Source organism: Apus apus, chromosome 24 (assembly GCF_020740795.1).
Source record: "Apus apus isolate bApuApu2 chromosome 24, bApuApu2.pri.cur, whole genome shotgun sequence".
NCBI lineage: Eukaryota > Metazoa > Chordata > Aves > Apodiformes > Apodidae > Apus > Apus apus.
The window spans coordinates 1,835,631-1,856,369 of NC_067305.1; the positions used below are offsets into that span (position 1 = coordinate 1,835,631).

Consider the following 20,739-nt stretch of genomic DNA (forward strand, 5'->3'; position numbering starts at 1 on the left):
TTCATAGAATCACAGACTGGTTTGAGTTGGAAAGGACCTTAAAGATCATCCAGATCCAACCCCCTACACAGGCAGGGACACCTCCCACCAGCCCAGGTTGCTCCAAGCCCCATCCAACCTGCCCTTCAACACTGCCAGGGATGGGGCAGCCACAGCTTCCCTGGGCAACCTGGGCCAGGCTCTCACCACCCCCACAGCAAAGAGTTTTCTTCTCATGTCTAACCTAAATCCCCCCTCTTCCAGTTTTGATCCATTCCCTCTTGTCCTGAAATAACAAAGCTTTAAGGAAAAGAAAGCAAGCAGTGTTCTTCTAGGAAGAAGAACAAAGGCTTTCTTCCCCAAACAAAACAAGCAGATCAGCAAATAATGAAAGTAAAATGACAAGACTGCTGAAAGAATGGAGAGAAACAATAGGTCATTGGCTTTTTTGTAGCAAAGATTCACCCGAGGGGGCCCAGCTCACCACAGCCCACCCAGGTGGGGTGGAGAACACCTGGGATGGGCTGGAGAACACATCACCTGCAGCTCCCAAAACCCAGGCACCTCCTGAAGGGATGTGAAGGACAATGAGGTCTGACAGCCTGCCCTGACACCTCCCTGCTGGCTCAGCTGGGATGCCTGGAGGGACACAGAAAGGCTCACAGCAGAGCTGCCCTTTGCAGCCTCCATCCCAGCCACGGGTGACAGGCTGTCCCCAAGCAAACAGACGCTATGGAAAGCTGCTCCTCACCACCCCCGTGTCAGACATCAACTGTAGGACACGACTGAAGACAATGAGGAGCAGACACCCAGCTCTCCCTCACCCTGGGGAGCAGCAACAGCCCTTCAGACCTTCCTTTGGACGCAACAAAAGGGCTCAGAGCCCGGGCAGGGCTGAGCACAAGCAGACACGAGAGCTTAGGGGCGAAGGGGACCCAGCTGCCCGACGCTGCCCCCCACCCCGTGGGGACACCCCGGGGGACGGAGATACCCGAGCCCCGGGAGCAGGTGGGATTTAGAGGGAACGGAGGGAGATTCAGGCGTGAGGAGGAGGAGGAGGACGGCGCCGGGCCTGCCCTTGCTGCCAGAGGACAGCGCCGGGGTGGGGGATGGTGGGACCGGGGGGGGGAGCGAGGGCGGGGAAACAACCACAGCCCGGGGCGGGGGAGGGGGAAGGAGGCACCGGGGCCGTACCTGCGCCATGGCCGAGCAGAACGGGGCCGCCGGAGGCTCCGCTCCGCGCCGCCGCCACCGGGGGGTGCCGGAAGTGGCAGTAGGGCCGGCGGCAGGGCGGGCCCCCGCCCGGGCCCCCGCCGCCGAGGAACGGGCAGTCGATGCCGCGGAAGTAGCCGGTGGATCTCAGCATCCCGCCGGCTGCGGGGCGGGGAGCGGGGCCGGGCCGAGCCGCCGGGGAGGGCGGAGGAGAAGGAGAAGGGGGGGGGGGGGGAAGGAGGAGGAGGCGGCGGCGGCAGCTCCCGCCTCACAGCACCGGCCCCGCCGCCATCTTGAGGAGCGCCGGCCCCGGCGCCGGAGGCCCCCGCGACGCCGCTGCCCGCACAGCGCTGCCCGCGCGGGGCTGCCCGCGGCGCGCCTGAGCGGAGCGCGGGGCGGGGCTGCGGGAGGGGCCGGCAGGGCGGCGGGGCCGGGAGGGACCGCGGTTCGAGTCCCGCTGCCCCGCGGTTCGAGTCCCGCAAACCCCTCCCCCGCCCGAGGTGCCCGCGGGGGGAGCCCGGCACGGCGGGGAAGGGGCTCCGGCCTCCCCCTCCTCACGGGATCCGAGCCCCGGGGCTGGAGGGTCCGGGCACCCCCCCGCCCCCGGTTTGGAGGAGATGCCGCCCGGGGAACCTCCCAGCGCGGCTGGACCCGAGGGCGGGAGCTGGGGCTGGAGGGGACCCCCAAAGATCATCCATCCAACCCCCCTGCCAGAGCAGGATCCCCCAGAGCAGATCCCACAGGATCACAGCACGTCAGGGGTTGGAAGGGACCCCCAAAGATCATCCATCCAACCCCCCTGCCAGAGCAGGACCAAAACCAGGGCAGGTCCCTCAGAAAGGCATCCAGACAGGTCTGGAAAGTCTCCAGAGAAGGAGACTCCACAGCCTCTCTGGGCAGCCTGTCCCAGGGCTCTGTCACCCTCACAGCAAAGAAGTTCTTCCTCATCTTGAGCTGGAACTTCCTGGGCTCCAGTTTGAATCCATTGCCTCTCGTCCTGTCCCAGGGCACAAGTGACAAGAGCTTGTCCTGCCTTCTTGCTGCCCTCATGGATTGATAGACATTCATGAGATGCCCCCTCAGGCTTCTCCTCTCCAGACTGAACAGCCCCAGGTCTCTCAGCCTTTCCTCATCAGGCAGGTGTTCCAGTCCCTTCATCATCCTCCTGGTCACCCTCCCAGGAATGAGGTATTTTCTCACACCAGGCGGCTTTGGGAGGTGGAAACGACTCCCCTGAGGCCACGCGGGGAACTCGCCCTGCCCTGGCCCTCCCTCCTTCCCCAGGCAGTCACCACACCCGTGTTTACCAGTGGGGAAACTGAGGCACCCGGGAACAGCCATTTCTCTGCGCCCGGTCGGTGCTGGAGCCAACCCTGGAGGTGCCCAAGCAGGTGAGGGGTGCCCAAGCAGGTGAGGGGTGTCCAAACAGGTGAGGGGTGCCCAAACAGGTGAAGGGTGTCCAAGCAGGTGAGGGGTGTCCAAACAGGTGAGGGGTGCCCAAGCGGGTGAGGGGTGTCCAAACAGGTGAGGGGTGTCCAAGCAGGTGAGGGGTGTCCAAACAGGTGAGGGGTGCCCAAACAGGTGAGGGGTGTCCAAACAGGTGAGGGGTGCCCAAACAGGTGAAGGGTGTCCAAGCAGGTGAGGGGTGTCCAAACAGGTGAGGGGTGTCCAAACAGGTGAGGGGTGCCCAAGCGGGTGAGGGGTGTCCAAACAGGTGAGGGGTGTCCAAGCAGGTGAGGGGTGCCCAAACAGGTGAGGGGTGCCCAAGCAGGTGAGGGGTGTCCAAACAGGTGAGGGGTGCCCAAACAGGTGAGGGGTGCCCAAGCAGGTGAGGGGTGTCCAAACAGGTGAGGGGTGTCCAAACAGGTGAGGGGTGCCCAAGCAGGTGAGGGGTGCCCAAGCAGGTGAGGGGTGTCCAAACAGGTGAGGGGTGCCCAAGCAGGTGAGGGGTGCCCAAACAGGTGAGGGGTATCCAAACAGGTGAGGGGTGCCCAAGCAGGTGAGGGGTGCCCAAGCAGGTGAGGGGTGTCCAAACAGGTGAGGGGTGTCCAAGCAGGTGAGGGGTACCCAAACAGGTGAGGGGTGCCCAAGCAGGTGAGGGGTGCCCAAGCAGGTGAGGGGTGTCCAAACAGGTGAGGGGTGCCCAAGCAGGTGAGGGGTGTCCAAACAGGTGAGGGGTGTCCAAACAGGTGAGGGGTGCCCAAGCGGGTGAGGGGTGTCCAAACAGGTGAGGGGTGCCCAAGCAGGTGAGGGGTGTCCAAACAGGTGAGGGGTGTCCAAACAGGTGAGGGGTGCCCACAGCTCCCGGGAATCACCCGGCGCTTCCCTCACCTTGAGTTTTCAGAGCCAGAGTCTCCCCCTTCAGCAGATGAGGCCGTTGGGGGATGGCAAGGAGTGAGACCAAGCCCTTCCAGGAGAAATCCCATTAACTGGAGCCAGGAGCCCCAGCCCAGAGGGGAGGGATGATCCAGAACCTCATCGCTTGTGAAAGGAGAGAGGGGTGGAAAGCCCTGGGGTGCAGGGAGCCAGCTGGGGGGTGGGGAGAAAGGTGCAGAAGGAGGAGCTGTCCTTGGCCTCGGGGAAGGCCAAGGGAAAGGTGACCAAAGTCATATTTCATAGTAGTCTAAAAAACGAACCCAAACACTTGATTCTCAGCTACTTGCACCACAGTGTCCCAGCAGGTCCAGGAGCTTGAGGGTGTTGGGAGAGGAACCCACCCCTGCCCCAAGGGAAAAAGGGGGTGAACCCCAACACTGCCAAGGTTTTTTGGGGGTTATGAAGCTGCCAGCTTCCCAGGAAACCTGAACAATCCATTAAAAAAGCTTTTAAAAAGCAGGAAAACACCTGGAGATCAACAGCAACCAACCAGGGAGGGCTCTGAGCATCCCCAACCCACACTCCTGCCACCATCCCTCCCTCCCTGCCTCCCACCAGCTCTAGAAAAACAAGCTATTCCTTCCCAAATCAAAAGACAGCATTTTTATTTGTTATGATGTAGATAAATCTGGTTTATAGAACTTCAGCTGTAACAGAGAGGACTCTGGAGCAGGACCACACACACAGACACGTTGTTTCCCTTCCTTACAGTTCTCACTCGACTCACAAGCTGGCAAAATAAAGTCAAATAATAGAAAATAATACAATATAAACCACTGTTTCTGTCCACACCTGGAGGATCTCAGATGGAAAAACTGCCCAAAATTGATTCAGGCCCATCTTGGTTACACTTGCACTTCAGGCCCACGTGGGAAGGGGATGCCCAGTTCACTGGGATGCCCACTCAGCTCCCAACTGGTAGCACTGGGGAAGGTCCTGAGGGTCCCTGCACACCCCAAGGCAGCTCCTCTGAGAGCAGGGACCCCCAGATTCACCCATCCTGATGGATCCAACCAGCTCAGCACCCCAAAAAACCCCACCAAGGATTTGAACCTCCCAGGTTAACTAACAGCTCCTCATCTTCCCACCCCAAAAAAAAATTCCCGACCCCTCTGCAGAGAAACAAGGGGGGTTTTCCCAGGAAGGGAACAAGGTTGGGACAGGTTTTGGGTTGTCACAGCATTTCAGGTCCCCACATGGGACAAAGGGCAGTGTGGAGGGACACGTGCCAGCCCAGCCCTGGCTCCTGAGGGTATCCAAGGATGGGACCCCAAGGGTGGGATCCCAAGGGTGGGAAATCAAGGGTGGGAACCCAAGGATGGGATCCCAAGGATGGGAACCCAAGGGCAAGAACCCAAGGGTGGGAACCCAAGGGTGGGATCCCAAGGGTGGGATCCCAAGGATGGGATCCCAAGGGTGGGAACCCAAGGGTGGGAACCCAAGGGTGGGATCCCAAGGGTGGAAAACCAAGGATGGGAACCCAAGGGTGGGATCCCAAGGGTGAGAACCCAAGGGTGGGAACCCAAGGGTGGGAAACCAAGGGTGGGATCCCAAGGATGGGAACCCAAGGGTAAGAACCCAAGGGTGGGAACCCAAGGGTGGGATCCCAAGGGTGAGAACCCAAGGGTGGGATCCCAAGGATGGGAACCCAAGGGTGGGAACCCAAAGGTGGGAACCCAAGGGTGGGAACCCAAGGGTGGGATGCCAAGGATGCCCTCAGGAGCCAGGGCTGGGCTGGCACGTTTCCCTCCACAATTTTTTCCCCTTTTTCCCCTGGAAAGAGCCAGGCAGAGGGATGTCACCATACCTGGGGTGACCAGGGTTGTCCCCAAAAATCTTACCCCCACCCTCCAGCCCAGCAGCTCCTGTGGGAACTGGCTCCCTGCCACCCACCCCCACCCTGCCATAAACCACCCAGCTGAACTGGGTAGAGGTTTTTTTTTGGGGAAAAGAGCCCCCCCAAAAGAAAGGAAAAGCAGATGGAGATGCTCAGGTGGCAGGAGACTTGCAGAGCTCTGCTCCCTGCTTGTTATTTTGCATCGTGGTCAAGGTTCCTGGGGCCAAGTTTCCACTTTTCCCTGCATCCCTGTGGGATTTTTCCCCGTGGTCCCAGCACTTCCCTGGCAGCAGCTGGGAGCTTGGGGAGGTGGAGAAAAGAAGAGTTGGGAGAACAAGGGCTTGGCTGGGACAGCTCCTGGCAGGGATGGGTTGGTGGGAGAATGGGATGATGCTCATCCTGGTGCCCCTCATCTCAGTGCTGACCCACACGGGTCCTACCATGGTCCGTATCTCCCATGGGAGATCCCTCCCCAGCCCCCTCCCCCCCCCCGACGGCCAGGGGTGCTCCATGAGCCCATCCATGGGGTGATGGCATCCCATGCAACCCCCAGGGTATCAGCCAGCCTGGGGTGGATCCACAGCCCCCCGAGAGTCCTCCAAGCCCCCCAGGGTGTTCCTGACCCCACAGGGGGATGCTCTGGCCCCCCAAGAGGCTGCTTCAGCCCCCCAAGATTACTCCCAGCTCCCCAACGATTTGGGTCCCAGATTCATGATTCCACGTGTGCCATCCAGGCAGCCTGGGGTGTGGGGGGGGGAATCTACAGCCCCCCAGAGTCCTCCTTGGCCCCCAGAGAGGATGCTCTTCCCCCCCCCCCCCAAGAGCACTCCCAGCCCCCCAGGCAGATGCTCCAGCCCCCATAGAGCACCCCCAGCACCCCATGGTGTTGGTGGCCCCCAAAGTAGATGCTCCAGCCCTCAAAGAGCACTCCCAGCCCCCCCCAGCAGTGCTCTAGACCCCCAAGGAGATGCTCCAGCCCCTCAGGAGGCTGCTCCACCCCTCCAAGGTTGTTCCCAGCCCCTCAAAGTTGCTTTCAGACCCCCCCCCCAGGATTCAAGCCCCAGGTTTGTGGTCCCACACGTGCCTTCCAGGAGCTGTTGCAGCCCGTGGGGCTCCCTTCACCGTCCCAGCCTCCAGGCATCACTCAGGCATAGGATGACAAAGGGAAGCTCACAGGGGGCAGGGGGCCCTGGGGGGCCATGGGGGGCCACGAGGGTCCTGGGGGGTCCTGGGGGGCCATGGCCTGTGCTCCTCAGCCCGGAGCTCCTGCGGATGAAGGAGAGACATGAGCCAGGAGGGAAGGGGTAGGAGCCCAGGAGAGCTGGGGGGATCCCCCACCCCACGCTGCCTCTGCAGGAAAAACCAGCCCGGGGGTCTCCCCGGTGCCACCCCCGGGTGCTGCTTCTCCCCTGGGGACAGCTGGGGATGTGGAGGGTTGAGGGGGTGGCTTCTTGCAAGGGGGTGGTGGGTGGGTGGGTTTATGTGTGTGTGACGGGGAGGGGGTGTGGGGTGCAGCACCAACAGGGCAGTGTTGGGGTGCAGGGGTGTGTGGGGGGGGGTCAGAGCGTGTCAGCCTGTGCGTGTTGCTGTGTCTGGAGCTGGAGGGTCCCTCCCACCATTGCCCACCCCAGAGGCTGGGCCAGGGCACTTTCCTGGGACCCAAAGGGGCACAGGGGGACCCCTGGGCACCCACAAGCCCTGTCCCCCCTGCCCGCTGGCCGTGTGGGGCAGTGGGTGGCCCCCCTTGTTGCTGGGTATCCCCTCCTTGTTGGTGGGTGTCCCCCCTCACTGGTGGGTGTCCCCCCTCGTTGGTGGGTGTCCCCCCTCGCTGGTGGGTGTCCCCCTTTGTTGGTGAGTGTCCCCCTTTGTTGGTGGGTGTCCCCAGCACCCGCTGCTCCCTCCTCCCCATCACCCCTGCCATGTCTCACCAGGAAGGTCCCAGCTGGTGTCCGGGCACAGCGGTGGCCACACCAGGATGGTGACAGGATCTCCAGGCTCTGCTTCCCCAGCCCTGTCCCCAGCTGGCCCCTGCCAGCCCCACACTCACCTGCTGGGGCCGAGTCTTTCCTCCTCCTTTCCTGTCCCCTTCCCTCCATTTTAGCCAGTGCCATCTGGAGCCCCTCACCCCGGCATCCCTCCTCTGGCACCCTCCCCTCTCCCCAGCCCAGCCACGGAGGGGATCCTTCCCCTCTCCCCTTTTATACCATCCTTGTTCATATGACAAGCACGTGAAAAACCAGAGCAGAGCTCGGAAAAAAGCTCCTTAAGACGCTTTACTTCAGTTTCCTGGATCCCATGACTGAGCTCGGCCTATAACCGGGGTCTCATGACCGTGGCACGCAGGCCCCGGTCATCAAAAGCCTCATTTATGCCCCAAAAGAGCCTTAAACCCCTCTTGGCTGGTCACCCAGTGAGCCCGACGTCCCCTGCGCCCAGCCCTGGTGCCAGGGTGCAGTGGGTGTCCCCGCCTTTGGATCCAGGGGTGTCCAGGAGTCCCTTCCACAGCCAGGAACACGAGCACCCGTGGGTGCTGGGAATGCAGTGATGGGCTCCAGAGCCTCCTGTGTCCCTGCTGGGGAATTCCAAAGGAGCCACGGGGATGCCTGACATGTCCCCTCCCTGCTCTGGCTGCAGAGGGACCACGGGGACAGTCTGAGACAAGCCCTGCCCGTCCCCTCCTCTGCGCCCTGCCCAGACCCTGGGGCTGGCAAAGTGTCCCCCCCAGGTACCAAACCCCAGCCCCTCCTGCTGCTTCCCAACCCTGGCACCAGCCCTGGGGAGGGAACTGCCATCCTGGTGGCTCCTGGCACCAGCAGCAGGGACAGAAGTGCCCTCCCGGTGGCTCATGGCCCAGTTTGGCCCCACTGGTGGGGGACACTGCACCCGGGACCCCCAAGGGCAGGTCTGGCTCATGCCTTTTGGGGACCCTTGCAGCTCCCCCAGGGATCAGTGCTTCTCCTTCCCTCCTCCCTCCAGCTGCTCATCCCCAGGTGCTGCCAGACCCTGAGCCCTTTGGGACCCGGAGCCATCAACCCCCAATCCCTGACGGTGACAGATCTCAGCCCTTCCCAGGCCAGACTCCCTGTCACAGGAGCTGGAGCTGCCCAGCTCACCAGGATCCCACATATCCAAGCTGGGTCTGGATTTTGGGGATAAGGTTGTCCATGGGACAGCAAAGTGCCCCTGTGGCCAGGAAGGCCAGTGGTAGCTTGGGGTGCATCAGGAGGAGTGTGTCCAGCAGGTCAGGGAGGTTCTCATCCCCCTCTGCTTGGCCCTGGTGAGACCTCACTTGGAGTGTTGAGTCCAGTTCTGGGCTCCCCAGTTCCAGAGGGACAGGGATCTACTGGGGAGAGGCCAAGGGAGGCCACGAGGATGATGAAGGGACTGGAACACCTGCCTGATGAGGAAAGGCTGAGAGACCTGGGGCTGTTCAGTCTGGAGAGGAGAAGCCTGAGTGGGCATCTCATGAATGTCTATCAATCCATGAGGGCAGCAAGAAGGCAGGACAAGCTCTTGTCACTTGTGCCCTGGGACAGGACGAGGGGCAATGGATTCAAACTGGAGCCCAGGAAGTTCCAGCTCAAGATGAGGAAGAACTTCTTTGCTGGGAGGGTGACAGAGCCCTGGGACAGGCTGCCCAGAGAGGCTGTGGAGTCTCCTTCTCTGCAGACTTTCCAGACCTGTCTGGATGCCTTTCTGAGTGACCTGCCCTGGTTTTGGTCCTGCTCTGGCAGGGGGGTTGGACTGGATGATCTTTGGAGGTCCCTTCCAACCCCTGACGTGCTGTGATTTTCTGTCCTTTTGCTTTTTTTTTTGTTTAACTGAGCCACAGGAAATACAAACTCATCCCCCCCCAACCCCAACCACTGCCCCCGAGCCCCCTCACTGGTGGTTCAGAGCTGCTCGGAAGGATCTGCAGCCCAACAGGAAACAGCAGTAAGAGGATAAAACTCCCCCGGGTGCAAACAAACCCTCTCTATGTCAGGATTAGGGCCCCGTGGGGCTGTTCCAGCCCCCCTCGTCGGGGCCAGGGCTGGGGGGGGGGAACCAGGCTGGGTGACCCTGGTGGCTTCAGCTTCCAGCAAAGGCTCCAAACCCCCCTGGGACCTCCATGCAGTGACCTAGAGGAAGGAAAGAAGGGGCTGGGGGTGCTCAGGGAGACATCCCGGCTCCCAAACATCCCCCCCCACCCAGGAAATGAGGGGAGACCACCCAGAGCCCCAACACCCAAATCCTCTTTTAGCTCCAGTGCTAAGGAAGGGTCTCCCCTGCTCCACCCTGGGGGCAGGTGAGGGATGTGTGGGGAGCAGGGGGGTCCCACCTTAGCACCACCCCCCCCCCCCCCCCCCAGCTCCCAGCCCCAAACAATGGGAACAGTTGAGCTCGGGGCTGCAGAAGGGGCCCCAGCACGAGGCCCCTGAGCCCCTCCAGGAGCTGCCTAAGGAGATTATCACTCCTCACATGAGCTGCTCCAGGGAGGGGACACGAGGGTGCTGGGGACACCGAGGGGGGCAGCTGGCACTGGGGAGCCCCGCGAGGGTCCCCAGGGAGGGGCAGAGCTCTGCTTTGCTCTTTGGGTTGGGGCAAGGGGCAGGAAAACCCCTGGACACGTGGAGCTGCTCATCCTCGGGGGGGGGGGGGCGGGGGGGGGGGGGTGTTGGAATTTCAGAGCAGGTGCTGACCCAGAAAGCACAAATGTCCTGCTGGGAGGGGATGGGGGTGCCCCAACCTGCCCACCCATCCAGCACACCCCCAGCACCACCCAGGTCCCCGTGCAGCCAGGGCACAGAGCAGGTCACAGAGATTTGCTTCCCCCAGGGCCACCCTGCCCACTTGGGACCACGCCGTGGGGACAATCCCCTTCACCCAAACCCCCCAGGGCACTGCTGGAGGGAGGCTGTGGCCATCCCCACCTCTGCACCCATGATCCCATGGGCTGTCCCAACAACACAGGACAGGGGCTGGTGGGGTAACGGGTCCCTCTTGTCCCCACAGCCCCACTTGGAGAGAGAGACCTTTGCAGCCTGGTTACCAGGGGGGGCAACATCTCCTTCCCCTCCTGCTGGCACCTTGGGGTGCCTGGTCCCCAGAGGAGGGTGACAGCCAAGGGACAGGGGAAGGGTTGGACCCCCAGGGGCTGGGGCTGCTCCTCCTGGGGGGGGGGGGCACAGGCACACACAGGTAAAACATGAAACCTCTGCTCTTTATTGGGTGCCCGGTGCCCTCACCCCACTTCCCGAGCGAGCACAACGGAGGAGGAGGCTTTCCAGGGGTGACCTGCCCACGGGGGGTGCTCTGAGAAGGCAGAGCAGGGCCAGGCTGGGGGGGGGGGGGGCTACCTCCTCCAAGTATCCCCAAATTGCCCTCGGGGACAGGGCTCTGCCCCTGCTGCAGGGTGAAGACCAGGCACCCTGTCACCACCGGCACCGCTCCCGGGAATTCCCATCGAGAGCAGGAATTCCCACCTCCTCCATCCGGCAGCAATGCTGGGGAGGGGGCTGAGCCCCCCACCCCTCTCCCACTCGCCTTATTGCTATAGTCAGAGCGTGGGAGCAGCCAGGAGCAATTCAGGAGTTTGCTGCTTTAGGAGAGGGGATGAGGAGGTGTCTGGAGCCAAGGATTCATCCTCAAGAAGGTGTGATCCCATCGTCCTGGGAAGGGGGAAGGAGGGAGCTGCCATCTCTCGCCAGGCTGGTGGTGCCAGCAGCGCCAGGGCTGACACCAGGAGTGGGACCAGTTGTGCTCATGTCCAAGGGGAAAGGCTCCATCTGCTCCATCCTGCCCTCTCCCGAGCTTGCAGCTGAGGCTGTACGGACTCGTTGCACCTCCAAGCAGCAAGGACGTGGGAGAAGGGCACTGGGAGAACTGGAGAAACAGGCAGACAACCGAGCCTGCCCCCCCCCTCCCCCGGCTAGGTGCGTTGGCTGGGCAGCTCCTGGGAGATGAATTTCCGAAGGCGCTCGAGGTACTGGCTGTAGAGTTCAATGTCATTGTGCCCGGCCCCGTCCACCCAGAGCGGCTCCACCGCCTTGGGGCAGCGCTCGAACAGGGCCAGCCCGTGGGAGAAGTCAATGACCTCGTCCTCTGTGCCGTGGATGATCAGGACAGGAGAGGTGATCTTGGAGATCTTCTCGATGCTGCCAAGACGGTGGGCGGGGAAGAGGTGGGAGAAAGGGGGGTTAAGTCGAGGGATCAAGGCATTCCTGGTTGTTCCGTGCCCCCCTCGCCCCCCCAAAATAAAAACACCTTCCCCCAGGGAAAGAGACTGGGAAATGCTCTTTGATCACAGCAGAGCAGGGGGAACATGGGTCTCCTGCCAAGGAGGAGCTCCAGGACAAGTTCTCTCTCAGTGTGACAGACGAGGACCAGATGCAGTGACAAAAGCCTCAGGGGACCCAGGCAGGGCTGAGGGAAAAGGCTGCAGGACAGAGGGAGCCCAGGGCCCCCCCATGTTGGAATGAGCTGGGCTGGGCTGGGAGGACCAGGAGCAGGGCTGGGAGGACTGGGAGCAGGGCTGGGAGGACTGGGAAGCAGGGCTGGGAGGACCAGGAGCAGGGCTGGGAGGACTGGGAGGAGGAGTGGGAGGACTGGGAGCCCTGGGAGAGGGGCTGGGAGGACTGGGAGGAGGAGTGGGAGGACTGGGAGAGGGGCTGGGAGGACTGGGAGCAGGGCTGGGAGGACTGGGGAGCAGGGCTGGGAGGACTGGGGAGCAGGGCTGGGAGGACTGGGGAGCAGGGCTGGGAGGACTGGGGAGCAGGGCTGGGAGGACCGGGAGCAGGGCTGGGAGGACTGGGGAGCAGGGCTGGGAGGACTGGGAGCAGGGCTGGGAGGACTGGGGAGCAGGGCTGGGATGCAGAGCAGGAACTGGTGGCTCCCAGCTGAGGGACTGTCCCTCGGGTCCCACTGCAAGGCAGAGGCAAAGCAAGAGCTCATCCCACCTCAGAGCTGCCCTTCCTGCCACTGCCCCCACCCTGCACCAGGGGGAAAAAAGCCCTAGAAATTACCCCTGGGGGAGGGAGGGGTCCCAGGGACCCCCCAGGGCTTTGGAAGCTGACAGGGCCAGGGGGACAGCCCCAAAGCTGATGGGCAAAGGCACAAAAGAGCAAGGAAAACGATCAGAGGCTGGAACACCCCTCTTATGAAGACAGGCTGAGGGAGTTGGGGTTGTTCAGTCTGAAGAGAACGCCGGGGGGACCTTAGAGCACCTCCCAGTGCCTGAAGGGGCCTGTGAGAAGGCTGGGGAAGAGCTGTCCACAGGGTGTGTAACAACAGGACAAGGGGGGATGGTGTCAAGCCAGAAAAGGGTAGGGTTAGGGTGGACATCAGGAAAAAGTTCTTGAATATGAGGGTGGTGGATCACTGGAATGGATTGTCCAGGAAGGTGGTGGAGGCCCCATCCCTGGAGACATTCAAGGTCAGGCTTGATGGGGCTCTGAGCAACCTGGTCTAGTGTGAGATGTCCCTGCTGATTGTAGGGGTTGGACTAGATGACCTTTTGAGGTCCCTTCCAACCCAACACATTCTATGATTCTAAGAGGGCTCAGCTGATGCTACCAGGGGACATGTGGGACACGGCATGATGAGGAGAGGGGACAGTGTCCCCAGGGAAGGTTACAGTGCCCTGGAGGGGACCAAAGACAAGACAGGGGGATCCCAACGGGCATGTTTAAACCTATCATGGGAAACATGTGGATGTCCCACCACTGGCAGTGTTGAAGGGCAGGTTGGATGAGGCACCCACTGGGCTGGTGGGAGGTGTCCCTGCCCATGCAGGGGGGTTGGGACTGGATGATCTTTAGGGTCCCTTCACACCCAAACCACACCATGACACAAGTTCACAGTTTTCACCATAACCCTCTTGGTGGCCAGGGCTGGTGGTGGCCAGAACAGCTGGTCTGGGCACTGCCCCTGCAGAGCTCACCCCCTCCCTTCTCCTCAGGCCACTCACTTGGGGAAGGCATCAAACCAGTAGGTCTTCTTGGTCTCAGGGAAGGCGACTCTCATGCCAGAGGTGAGGGGGGAGTGCAGCACGATGGCAGCGCACTCGTAGCGCGAGGCCAGGTCCACCGTGGGCACCGTCCCGATGCTCTGCCCGTACAAAATGATGTTCTCTGGGCTGATCCCATACCTGGGAGAGGAGAGGGCAGGTCAGAGCCCACATCGGCAGGAGATCCAGCCCAGGGTGTCCACTTGCTTTGGCCACAGCACCCTGTAAGGCTTCCTGAGGTGGAGAGAGTGAGTTGTCCCACCAGCTCCCTCCAGCTCCTCAGGGCTGGGCCAAAGCAGCTGCCCCTGCACCCCTGGTGGGAGCAGGTACCAGCCAGGGCTGAGCTGCCAGGTGTCTCTGGTGAGACCCTGGCCCAGGTTGCCCAGGGAAGCTGTGGCTGCCCCATCCCTGGCAGTGTTGAAGGGCAGGTTGGATGGGGCTTGGAGCAGCCTGGGCTGGTGGGAGGTGTCCCTGCCCATGCAGGGGGGTTGGATCCAGATGATCTTTAAGGTCCCTTCCAATCCAAATCAGCCTGGGATTCAACAAGTTGTGGGGGGGGTCAAGGCTGAGCCTGGCCAGGGTCACAGAGGGGGCTCACAGGTCCTGGGGCAGAGCCCACCATGGGGCTGCACCTCCAGCCCAGCCTGGGAACCAGGGCTGAGCACAGCCAGGAGGAGCCTGGCAACACCCAGAGCCTGGCAACACCCAGAGCCTGGCAACACCCAGAGCCTGGCAACAACCAAAGCCTGGCAACACCCAGAGCCTGGCAACAACCAAAGCCTGGCAACAACCAGACAGGGCGCACCGCTTGTGCCAGCACCCCCAGCAAGGTGACACCCCCCCAGCACCCTTGCCCCACTCCCTTGCAGCTGTTTTCCGGCCATCCCTTCCCGTTAGGAGCAGCCAGGGTTCCCTCTCCGGGACATTTCCTGTTCTCCAGATTTCCTGCCTGCAGGTTTTTCCTGGCCACGCTCCCTCCCCCTGCCCCGCTCACCGCGTCCGCAGCGCCTGCCAGGCCGCGTCGATGTCGCAGTAGAGGTTCCTCTCCGAGGGCTTCCCCGTGCTCACACCATAGCCCGAGTAGTCGTAGGAGAAGATGTTGCAGTTGATTCGGGTGCCCAGCCCGATGTAGAAGCTGCTCATCTGCCCCAGGTCCACGGCGTTGCCGTGAGAGAAGAGCACCGTGTACCTGCAGCACCGGGGGAGACGGGTTAACGAGGGACGCGTGGGGACAGCAGCACCAGCCAGGACATGGGCTTCAGGGGGCAAAAGCCAAACCCTGGGACACCAAGAGCCAACACTGGCCACCAAGGAAGGTCATCATGACACCCCCCGTCCATCCCCAGCATTCGGGACACTTCATAACAGCCATCCAGGGCCTGAAGGGGCTCCAGGAAAGCTGGGGAGGGACTTGGGACAAGGGCAGGGAGGGAGAGGACAAGGGGGGAGGGATGAAAACTGGCAGAGGGAGATTGAGGTGAGACATGAGGAGGGAATTCTGGAGTGTGAGGGTGGTGAGAGCCTGGCCCAGGTTGCCCAGGGAAGCTGCGGCTGCCCCATCCCTGGCAGTGTTGAAGGGCAGGTTGGATGGGGCTTGGAGCAGCCTGGGCTGGTGGGAGGTGTCCCTGCCCGTGCAGGGGGATGGATCTAGATGATCTTCAAGGTCCCTTCCAACACAAACCCTTCTATGATTCCATGATGATTCTACAATACCCAGACCCTCCTCACCACCAGGGCCAGGGGCTCACTCCCAGCACAAACAGGCAGCCTGAGGACAGGCTGATTCTGTTCAAGTTTTTGAGCCTATTTTTGGTAAAAAAGCTCAGGATTTGGGGCCGTTTGCCCACTGGGGATTTCAAGTCAGAATTCTGACAGCAGATTTCTTTTTTTTCTCCCCTGAGTCTGGCAAGACACCAGGCACTGGGAGAGAAGGGAATTGTGGGAGTGACAAGGCACAAGAAATTTCCACCATAAGGGGGAAAACAATGTTAATCATAAAAATTAACACTAATAGCTCATGGCTGGAAGCTTGGCTCCCTCCTGCCAGTGGGAGGGAGCAGGACCCACTTCCCTCTGAGTCCCCACCATTAGTCCAAGAGGTCTGTGGGAGGTTGAGCCTCCACATCCCAGCCTGGATGGCCCAGAAAGCCCCAGCAGGAGGGTGGTGGCAGGCTGAGCTGAAGGGAGGACAGATGACAAGCCAGACCTGATGCCCCAGGGGGATTGGGAGGACCAGTTTCCCCCCAGGTTGGGGCAGTTGGGAGCGGAGCCAGCACTGAGCCTGGCCAGGGCAGGAGAATGTGCAGGCAGCACCACCTGATGGTTTCCTCTCTCCAGGGAGCTGTGACACCAGAGCAGCCATCCCCAGTGGGTGACCTGGGGAGGCCTCCTGTAACACAGCTCTGCAGCCCCCCAACAGCCAAACACCCCTCACCCCAAGCCCACCCAGTGGCTCCGAAGCCATCGGCAGGGTGAGGGACAATCTGGAAGGTCTCTGTGGATGCCGTTCCTCGGAGGACATGTTGCTCCCAGAGGGACACTGGAGGGCAGGCTCAGCTGGGTGCTGCAGGCTTTGGGACCTGGCCTCTCTCTGCCCAAGCTGTGCCACCAGCTCAGGGAGCAGCTGCTGAGTCCTCTCCTGTCCCCTCCCATCCCCTCATGCCTGGACAGCGGCAGCTGGGAGGGTTTCTCCATCCCACACCCTGGGCTGCTCCACTCCAGCTTCTCACTTTAAGGATCCACAGGGGTGACCAGTTGTGCCTAAACCCCTCCTGGCTTTCACCCTCACTGTGAGGAATCACATGTGCCTTGGATCAGACCCAGGGCACAGACCCGGTCCTCTGTAGGTGTCCCCTGGCCAGCACAGGCTCCTGCCACCCACACGCTCACCATGGGGCTGGGGACAGAGGGCAAGTGGCCAGTGCAGACTCCCTGGTGCTCACCAAGAGCCTCACACAGACAACTGGAGCATTTTGTCCCCAGTGTGACACCAGGGGGGATCTGTGGGACAGCTGAGGGAATCCTTGCATCTCCACAGGCTCCAGCTTTGCCTCCGCTCCCTCTGTAACCCCATTCCCAACTGCAGGCACAAGCCAGACCGGTCCTGGGAGCTGAGCTCACCTGCTCCACAGGAGCCTCCAAACCCCACGGGCAGGACCAGCTCCTTCGGCAAGGCGCCGGCTCAGCCCGGGGCAGGGAGGTGGCACTTGGCTGGAGGAGAGAGCAGGATGGCACCGTCCCTGCCAGTGCTTCATCAGCCCAGTCATAAGAGTCACAGAGTGGTCAGGGTTAGAAGGAACCTCTGGAGATCATCCAGTCCAAGCCCCTGTAGAGCAGGATCCCCTAGAGCAGATCCCACAGGAACACATCCAGGTGGGGTTGGAATGTCTCCAGGGATGGAGACTCCACAGCCTCTCTGGGCAGCCTGTCCCAGGGCTCTGTCACCCTCACGCTCAAGAAGTGTTTCCTCATGTTTAGCTTGACCCTCCCGTGCTCCAGTTTGTGCCCATTGCCCCTTGTCCTGTCCCGGGGCACCCCTGAGCAGAGTCTGGCCCCATCCTCCTGCCACCCCCTGGAGATATTCACCAGCACTGAGCAGATCCCCCCTCAGCCTCCTTTTCTCTCAGCTGAGCAGCCCCAGCTCTCCCAGCCTTTCCTCCCAGGCAGATGCTCCAGCCCCCTCAGCATCTCAGTGCCCTGGGCTGGACTCTCTCCAGTAGCTCCTTGTCCTTCACGAACTGGGGAGCCCAGAACTGGACCCAGTTCTCCAGGTGAGGCCTCCCCAGGGCAGAGCAGAGGGGCAGAACGCCCTGGGCCAGCACACCCCGGGCGACTCACCTGGCTCCCGGCACGCAACGGACGTACATGCAACCGACGCGGTTCCCTCGGCTGCTCTTGGTGACGAACACCTCGATGTTGTCCAGTTCCCGTTGGGAATACTGAAAATCCGCCCGGTCCTTCAGGTGCAGCTTCCAGCGCCCCGCGGCGGCGCCGCGCAGGGAGCCGGTGCTGGCGCTGCCCTCGGGCTCGGGCACCACGGCGTAGGTGGGCTCGGGGGGCAGGAAGGCCAGCTTGGCAGCGATGCGGCTGGGGCAGGGCGGGCAGCAGAAGAGGCAGCAGAGCTGACTGATCGACAGCCCGTTCATGACGGCAACGAGGAAAAGCAGCAGCAGCCTCGCCCGGAGCCAGGGAGGATCCAAACAGGATAGAGGCCGGGAATGACGACGAGGCCTCGTCCTCAGCTGGCCCTGGGCAGGGCTGCGGCCACGAGGCCAGCGCGGGCCGGGGCGCTGGTGGCCGCCATCCCCGGGTCTGCGGGCGGCTGCGGTGGCCTGCGGGGAGGATGGGCAGTGGTCAGGGCACGTGTGACCCCCCCAGAAACAACACAGACCGCCCCTGATCAAACACGCACCCCAAACCCCTCCCCGAGCTGAGGGGCACTGCGTTCCTCCCCCCAAAAACACAGACCACCCCTGATCAAACATGCACCCCCAAACCTGTCCCTGAGCTGAGGGGCACTGCATTCCTCCCCCAGAAACACAGACCCCAGTTCAAACATGCACCCCCAAACCCCTCCCTGAGCTGAGGGGCACTGTGTTCCTCCCCTCAGAAACACAGACCACCCCAGTTCAAACATGCACCCCCAAACCCATCCCTGAGCTGAGGGGCACTGCATTCCTCCCCCAGAAACACAGACCCCAGTTCAAACATGCACCCCCAAACCCCTCCCCAAGCTGAGGGGCACTGCGTTCCTCCCCCCAAAAACACAGACCACCCCTGATCAAACACGCACCCCCAAACCCCTCCCCAAGCTGAGGGGCACTGTGTTCCTCCCCCCACCCACCCACCACACCCCCACGCTAGCGCTGAACCCACGCACAGCCCCCCTACCCCCCAAAACCAAACCTCATCCAACACTCCCAGCACACACACACACACACACCCACACACACACCCCACGCACAGGCCCACGCTGGGGAGCTGAGGACAGACAGACAGACAGACACAGGCTCCGCAACAGCCGCATGGCTGGTGGTGTGAAGGACACAGCCCCCCCCCAGGACTCCCCCCCAGGTGCCAGCACAGGCGTGTGGAGACCCCAAAGGAAAAGGGGAGGGGGGAGAAAGGGGAAAGAAAAGAAAAAGCAGGGGGGGGGGGAAGAAAAAAGCGCAACTATTTTCTGCAAGTTTGGGCACAGGCTGGAGCTGAGGAATGTCAAACCAGCCCACACCCCGAGGAATTTGCTCCCTCTGCTTCCAAAGGGCTGGGAAAGGGGAGGAAAGGGTGGAGAGGGGAGGGCGCCCACCCGGCCGGGGGTGGGGGGGGAAGCACGAGGCGCCCAAACACCCCGAAATCTTGGGAAGAAAGGGGTGCCCGGAGCCCCAGCCCCCCCGCAGGGCCTGCGCCTGGGGGGGCCGGGGCTGAGTTTGGGTCCCTCTTGGGCTGGTGTCTTGGCTGGAGCCGCCGGTGCTGCCCGGTTTGGCAGGGAGAGGGTGTTGGGGGGGGGGGCCGGGACCGGCACATCGGGGTGTCCCCTGGCACCGTCAGGGGTCACATCCCCTGCCCCGCACCCCGCAGGGGGGGCAGATCCAACCCCCCCCTCCGCTCCCCCCTGCCCGGTGAGGGGGGGCTGGATCCGCACCACACCCCCCCCTGACCCCCCCCCCCCCCAGCACTGATCCCAGGGGGACCCCCACCTCCCACCGGCTGGTGTGGGGGTCCCCCCCCACCGACCCGTGGGACCCCAGTAGGTGCCCCCTGCCCCCCACGGACAGGCAGGGGATCCCCCACCCCACACACTAGCTGGGGGTCGGGCAGGGGGGGGGGGGGGCTCCATATATACTGATTAGTGTCAGACTCCCCCCAGGGACTGCCATGGGACCCCCCCACACACACACATCGATCGGTAGGGGTGGGGGAGCCCCCGCACACGCTGACCAGTGTGCCCCCCACCCCCGACTGCTGTAGGACCCCCCCTCACCACCACTGCCCGCTGAGATGCCTGCCGCCCCCCCCAACACGTGCTGACCAGTGTGGCCCCCCCAGCACTGACTGCTCTGGACCCCTCACTGACCCCCTCCCCTCACCGACCAGTCTGGGACTCTAGGACCCCCCACAACCACTGCGAGACCCCCCCCCACTGACCGGTGTGGGACTATGGGACCCCCCCCACCCCCACTGACCGGTCTGGGATTATGGGACCCCTCCCCCAATGACCAGTGTGGGACTATGGGATCCCCCCGACCCCCACTGACCGGTCTGGGACTATGGGACCCCCCCCAATGACCAGTGTGGGACTATGGGACCCCCCCCCACAATGACCAGTGTGGGACTATGGGACCCCCCCCCCACTGACCGGTGTGCCCCCCCCGCCGGCTGCGGGCCTTCCTACACACTGACCAGTGCGGGACTGGGGGATCCCCCCTCCCCAGACACACCCCCCCCACTCCCCCCTTCCCCCGCCACTAACCTCCGTGGCCTCCCCCCCCCCCCCCACGGACCGGTGTGGGTCGGCGGACCCCCCCCTTCCCTCCCCCCTCCCTCCTCCCCACGCACCGATGGGACCCTCCGCGATCACTGTGCCCCCCCCCAGTGACCTCCGTGGGCCTCCCCACACACCGAACGGTGCGGGGGGACCCCCCCAGTGACCTCCGTGGGTTCCCCCCCCCCCCCCCTCCCGCGCACCGGCCGCCGTGGGCCTCCCTCCCCCTCACTGACCGTGGCCCCCCCGCAGTCCCCCCCCCCCCCCCCCCCGGTGCCCCCCCCGGTGCCCCCCGTACCCGGACATGCTCCCGCGGCCCGGCCGGGCCCCCCCCCCGCCGCCGCCGGGGCTGCCGAAGGGACGCGCTGCGGGGCCTCCCGGGCGGGGGCGGCGCTGCGGGGCGGCCGGGGCTGGCCCCGCCCCTTCCGCTGCCGGAACTGACGTCAGCGCGCTTCCCCCCCCCCCCCCCGCGTTGCCAAGGGAACGGCGCGGCCACCCCGGGGTGTCCCGGGCCTGGGGAGCGCGGGGGGCGGCGGCGAGGCCAGGACAGGGACCCCACCCCCCCCCAGCTGCATGAGGAGTCTAGTGAAGGGCAGCAAAGGCAAGAGGGGAAAAGGCGATGAGAAATTAGGAAGAACGAGGCCACCTCGAGTGCTGAGGGCAGGGCTGGGCCCCTCACCGCAAGGACACGGAGGGGCTGGAGCGTGTCCAGGGAAGGGTGATGGAGCTGGGGAAGGGGCTGGAGCACAAGTGTGAGCAGGAGCAGCTGAGGGAGCTGGGGGTTCAGCCTGGAGACAAGGAGGTGAGGGGAGACCTGCTGGCTCTGCAGCTGCCTGAGAGGAGGTTGGAGCCAGGGGGGTCGGGCTC

The 20,739-nt window shown here is 63.1% G+C and overlaps 2 protein-coding genes and 1 long non-coding RNA gene across 3 annotated transcripts in view; 1 reads left to right on the plus strand and 2 right to left on the minus strand.

Moving 5' to 3' along the window:
* The window catches only part of REXO1 (RNA exonuclease 1 homolog), a 45,627-nt gene extending 44,209 nt beyond the window's left edge, over positions 1-1,418 (minus strand). The window contains exon 1 of the mRNA XM_051639998.1: positions 1,174-1,418. Within this exon, the coding sequence (XP_051495958.1) occupies positions 1,174-1,345 (172 nt within the window). The 5' untranslated portion in view covers positions 1,346-1,418. The remainder of the gene's footprint in view (positions 1-1,173) is intronic.
* Positions 1-20,739, plus strand: part of LOC127394203 (uncharacterized) — a 69,991-nt gene that overhangs the window by 44,841 nt on the left and 4,411 nt on the right. Inside the window, exon 2 of the long non-coding RNA XR_007891606.1 lies at positions 2,045-2,165. This is a non-coding gene — a long non-coding RNA (uncharacterized LOC127394203). The remainder of the gene's footprint in view (positions 1-2,044; positions 2,166-20,739) is intronic.
* Positions 10,587-20,287, minus strand: ABHD17A (abhydrolase domain containing 17A, depalmitoylase). The gene is made up of 5 exons (XM_051640028.1): positions 20,171-20,287; positions 17,229-17,722; positions 14,386-14,580; positions 13,353-13,532; positions 10,587-11,541 (listed from the first exon to the last, which is right to left on the minus strand). The coding sequence occupies exons 2-5, from the start codon at positions 17,534-17,536 to the stop codon at positions 11,316-11,318; spliced, it is 909 nt and encodes a 302-aa protein (XP_051495988.1). The 5' UTR covers positions 17,537-17,722; positions 20,171-20,287; the 3' UTR covers positions 10,587-11,315.

Bases quoted from the DNA above. Each gene is read 5' to 3' on its own strand.
- ABHD17A (XM_051640028.1), bottom strand. From the start codon at position 17,536: ATGAACGGGCTGTCGATCAGTCAGCTCTGCTGCCTCTTCTGCTGCCCG. The intron at 14,581-17,228 runs GTGAGTCGCCCG...CCGGTGCTGCAG, and splicing joins CGTTGCGTGCCGGGAGCCAG to GTACACGGTGCTCTTCTCTC. The intron at 13,533-14,385 runs GTGAGCGGGGCA...CTCCTCTCCCAG, and splicing joins TGGCAGGCGCTGCGGACGCG to GTATGGGATCAGCCCAGAGA.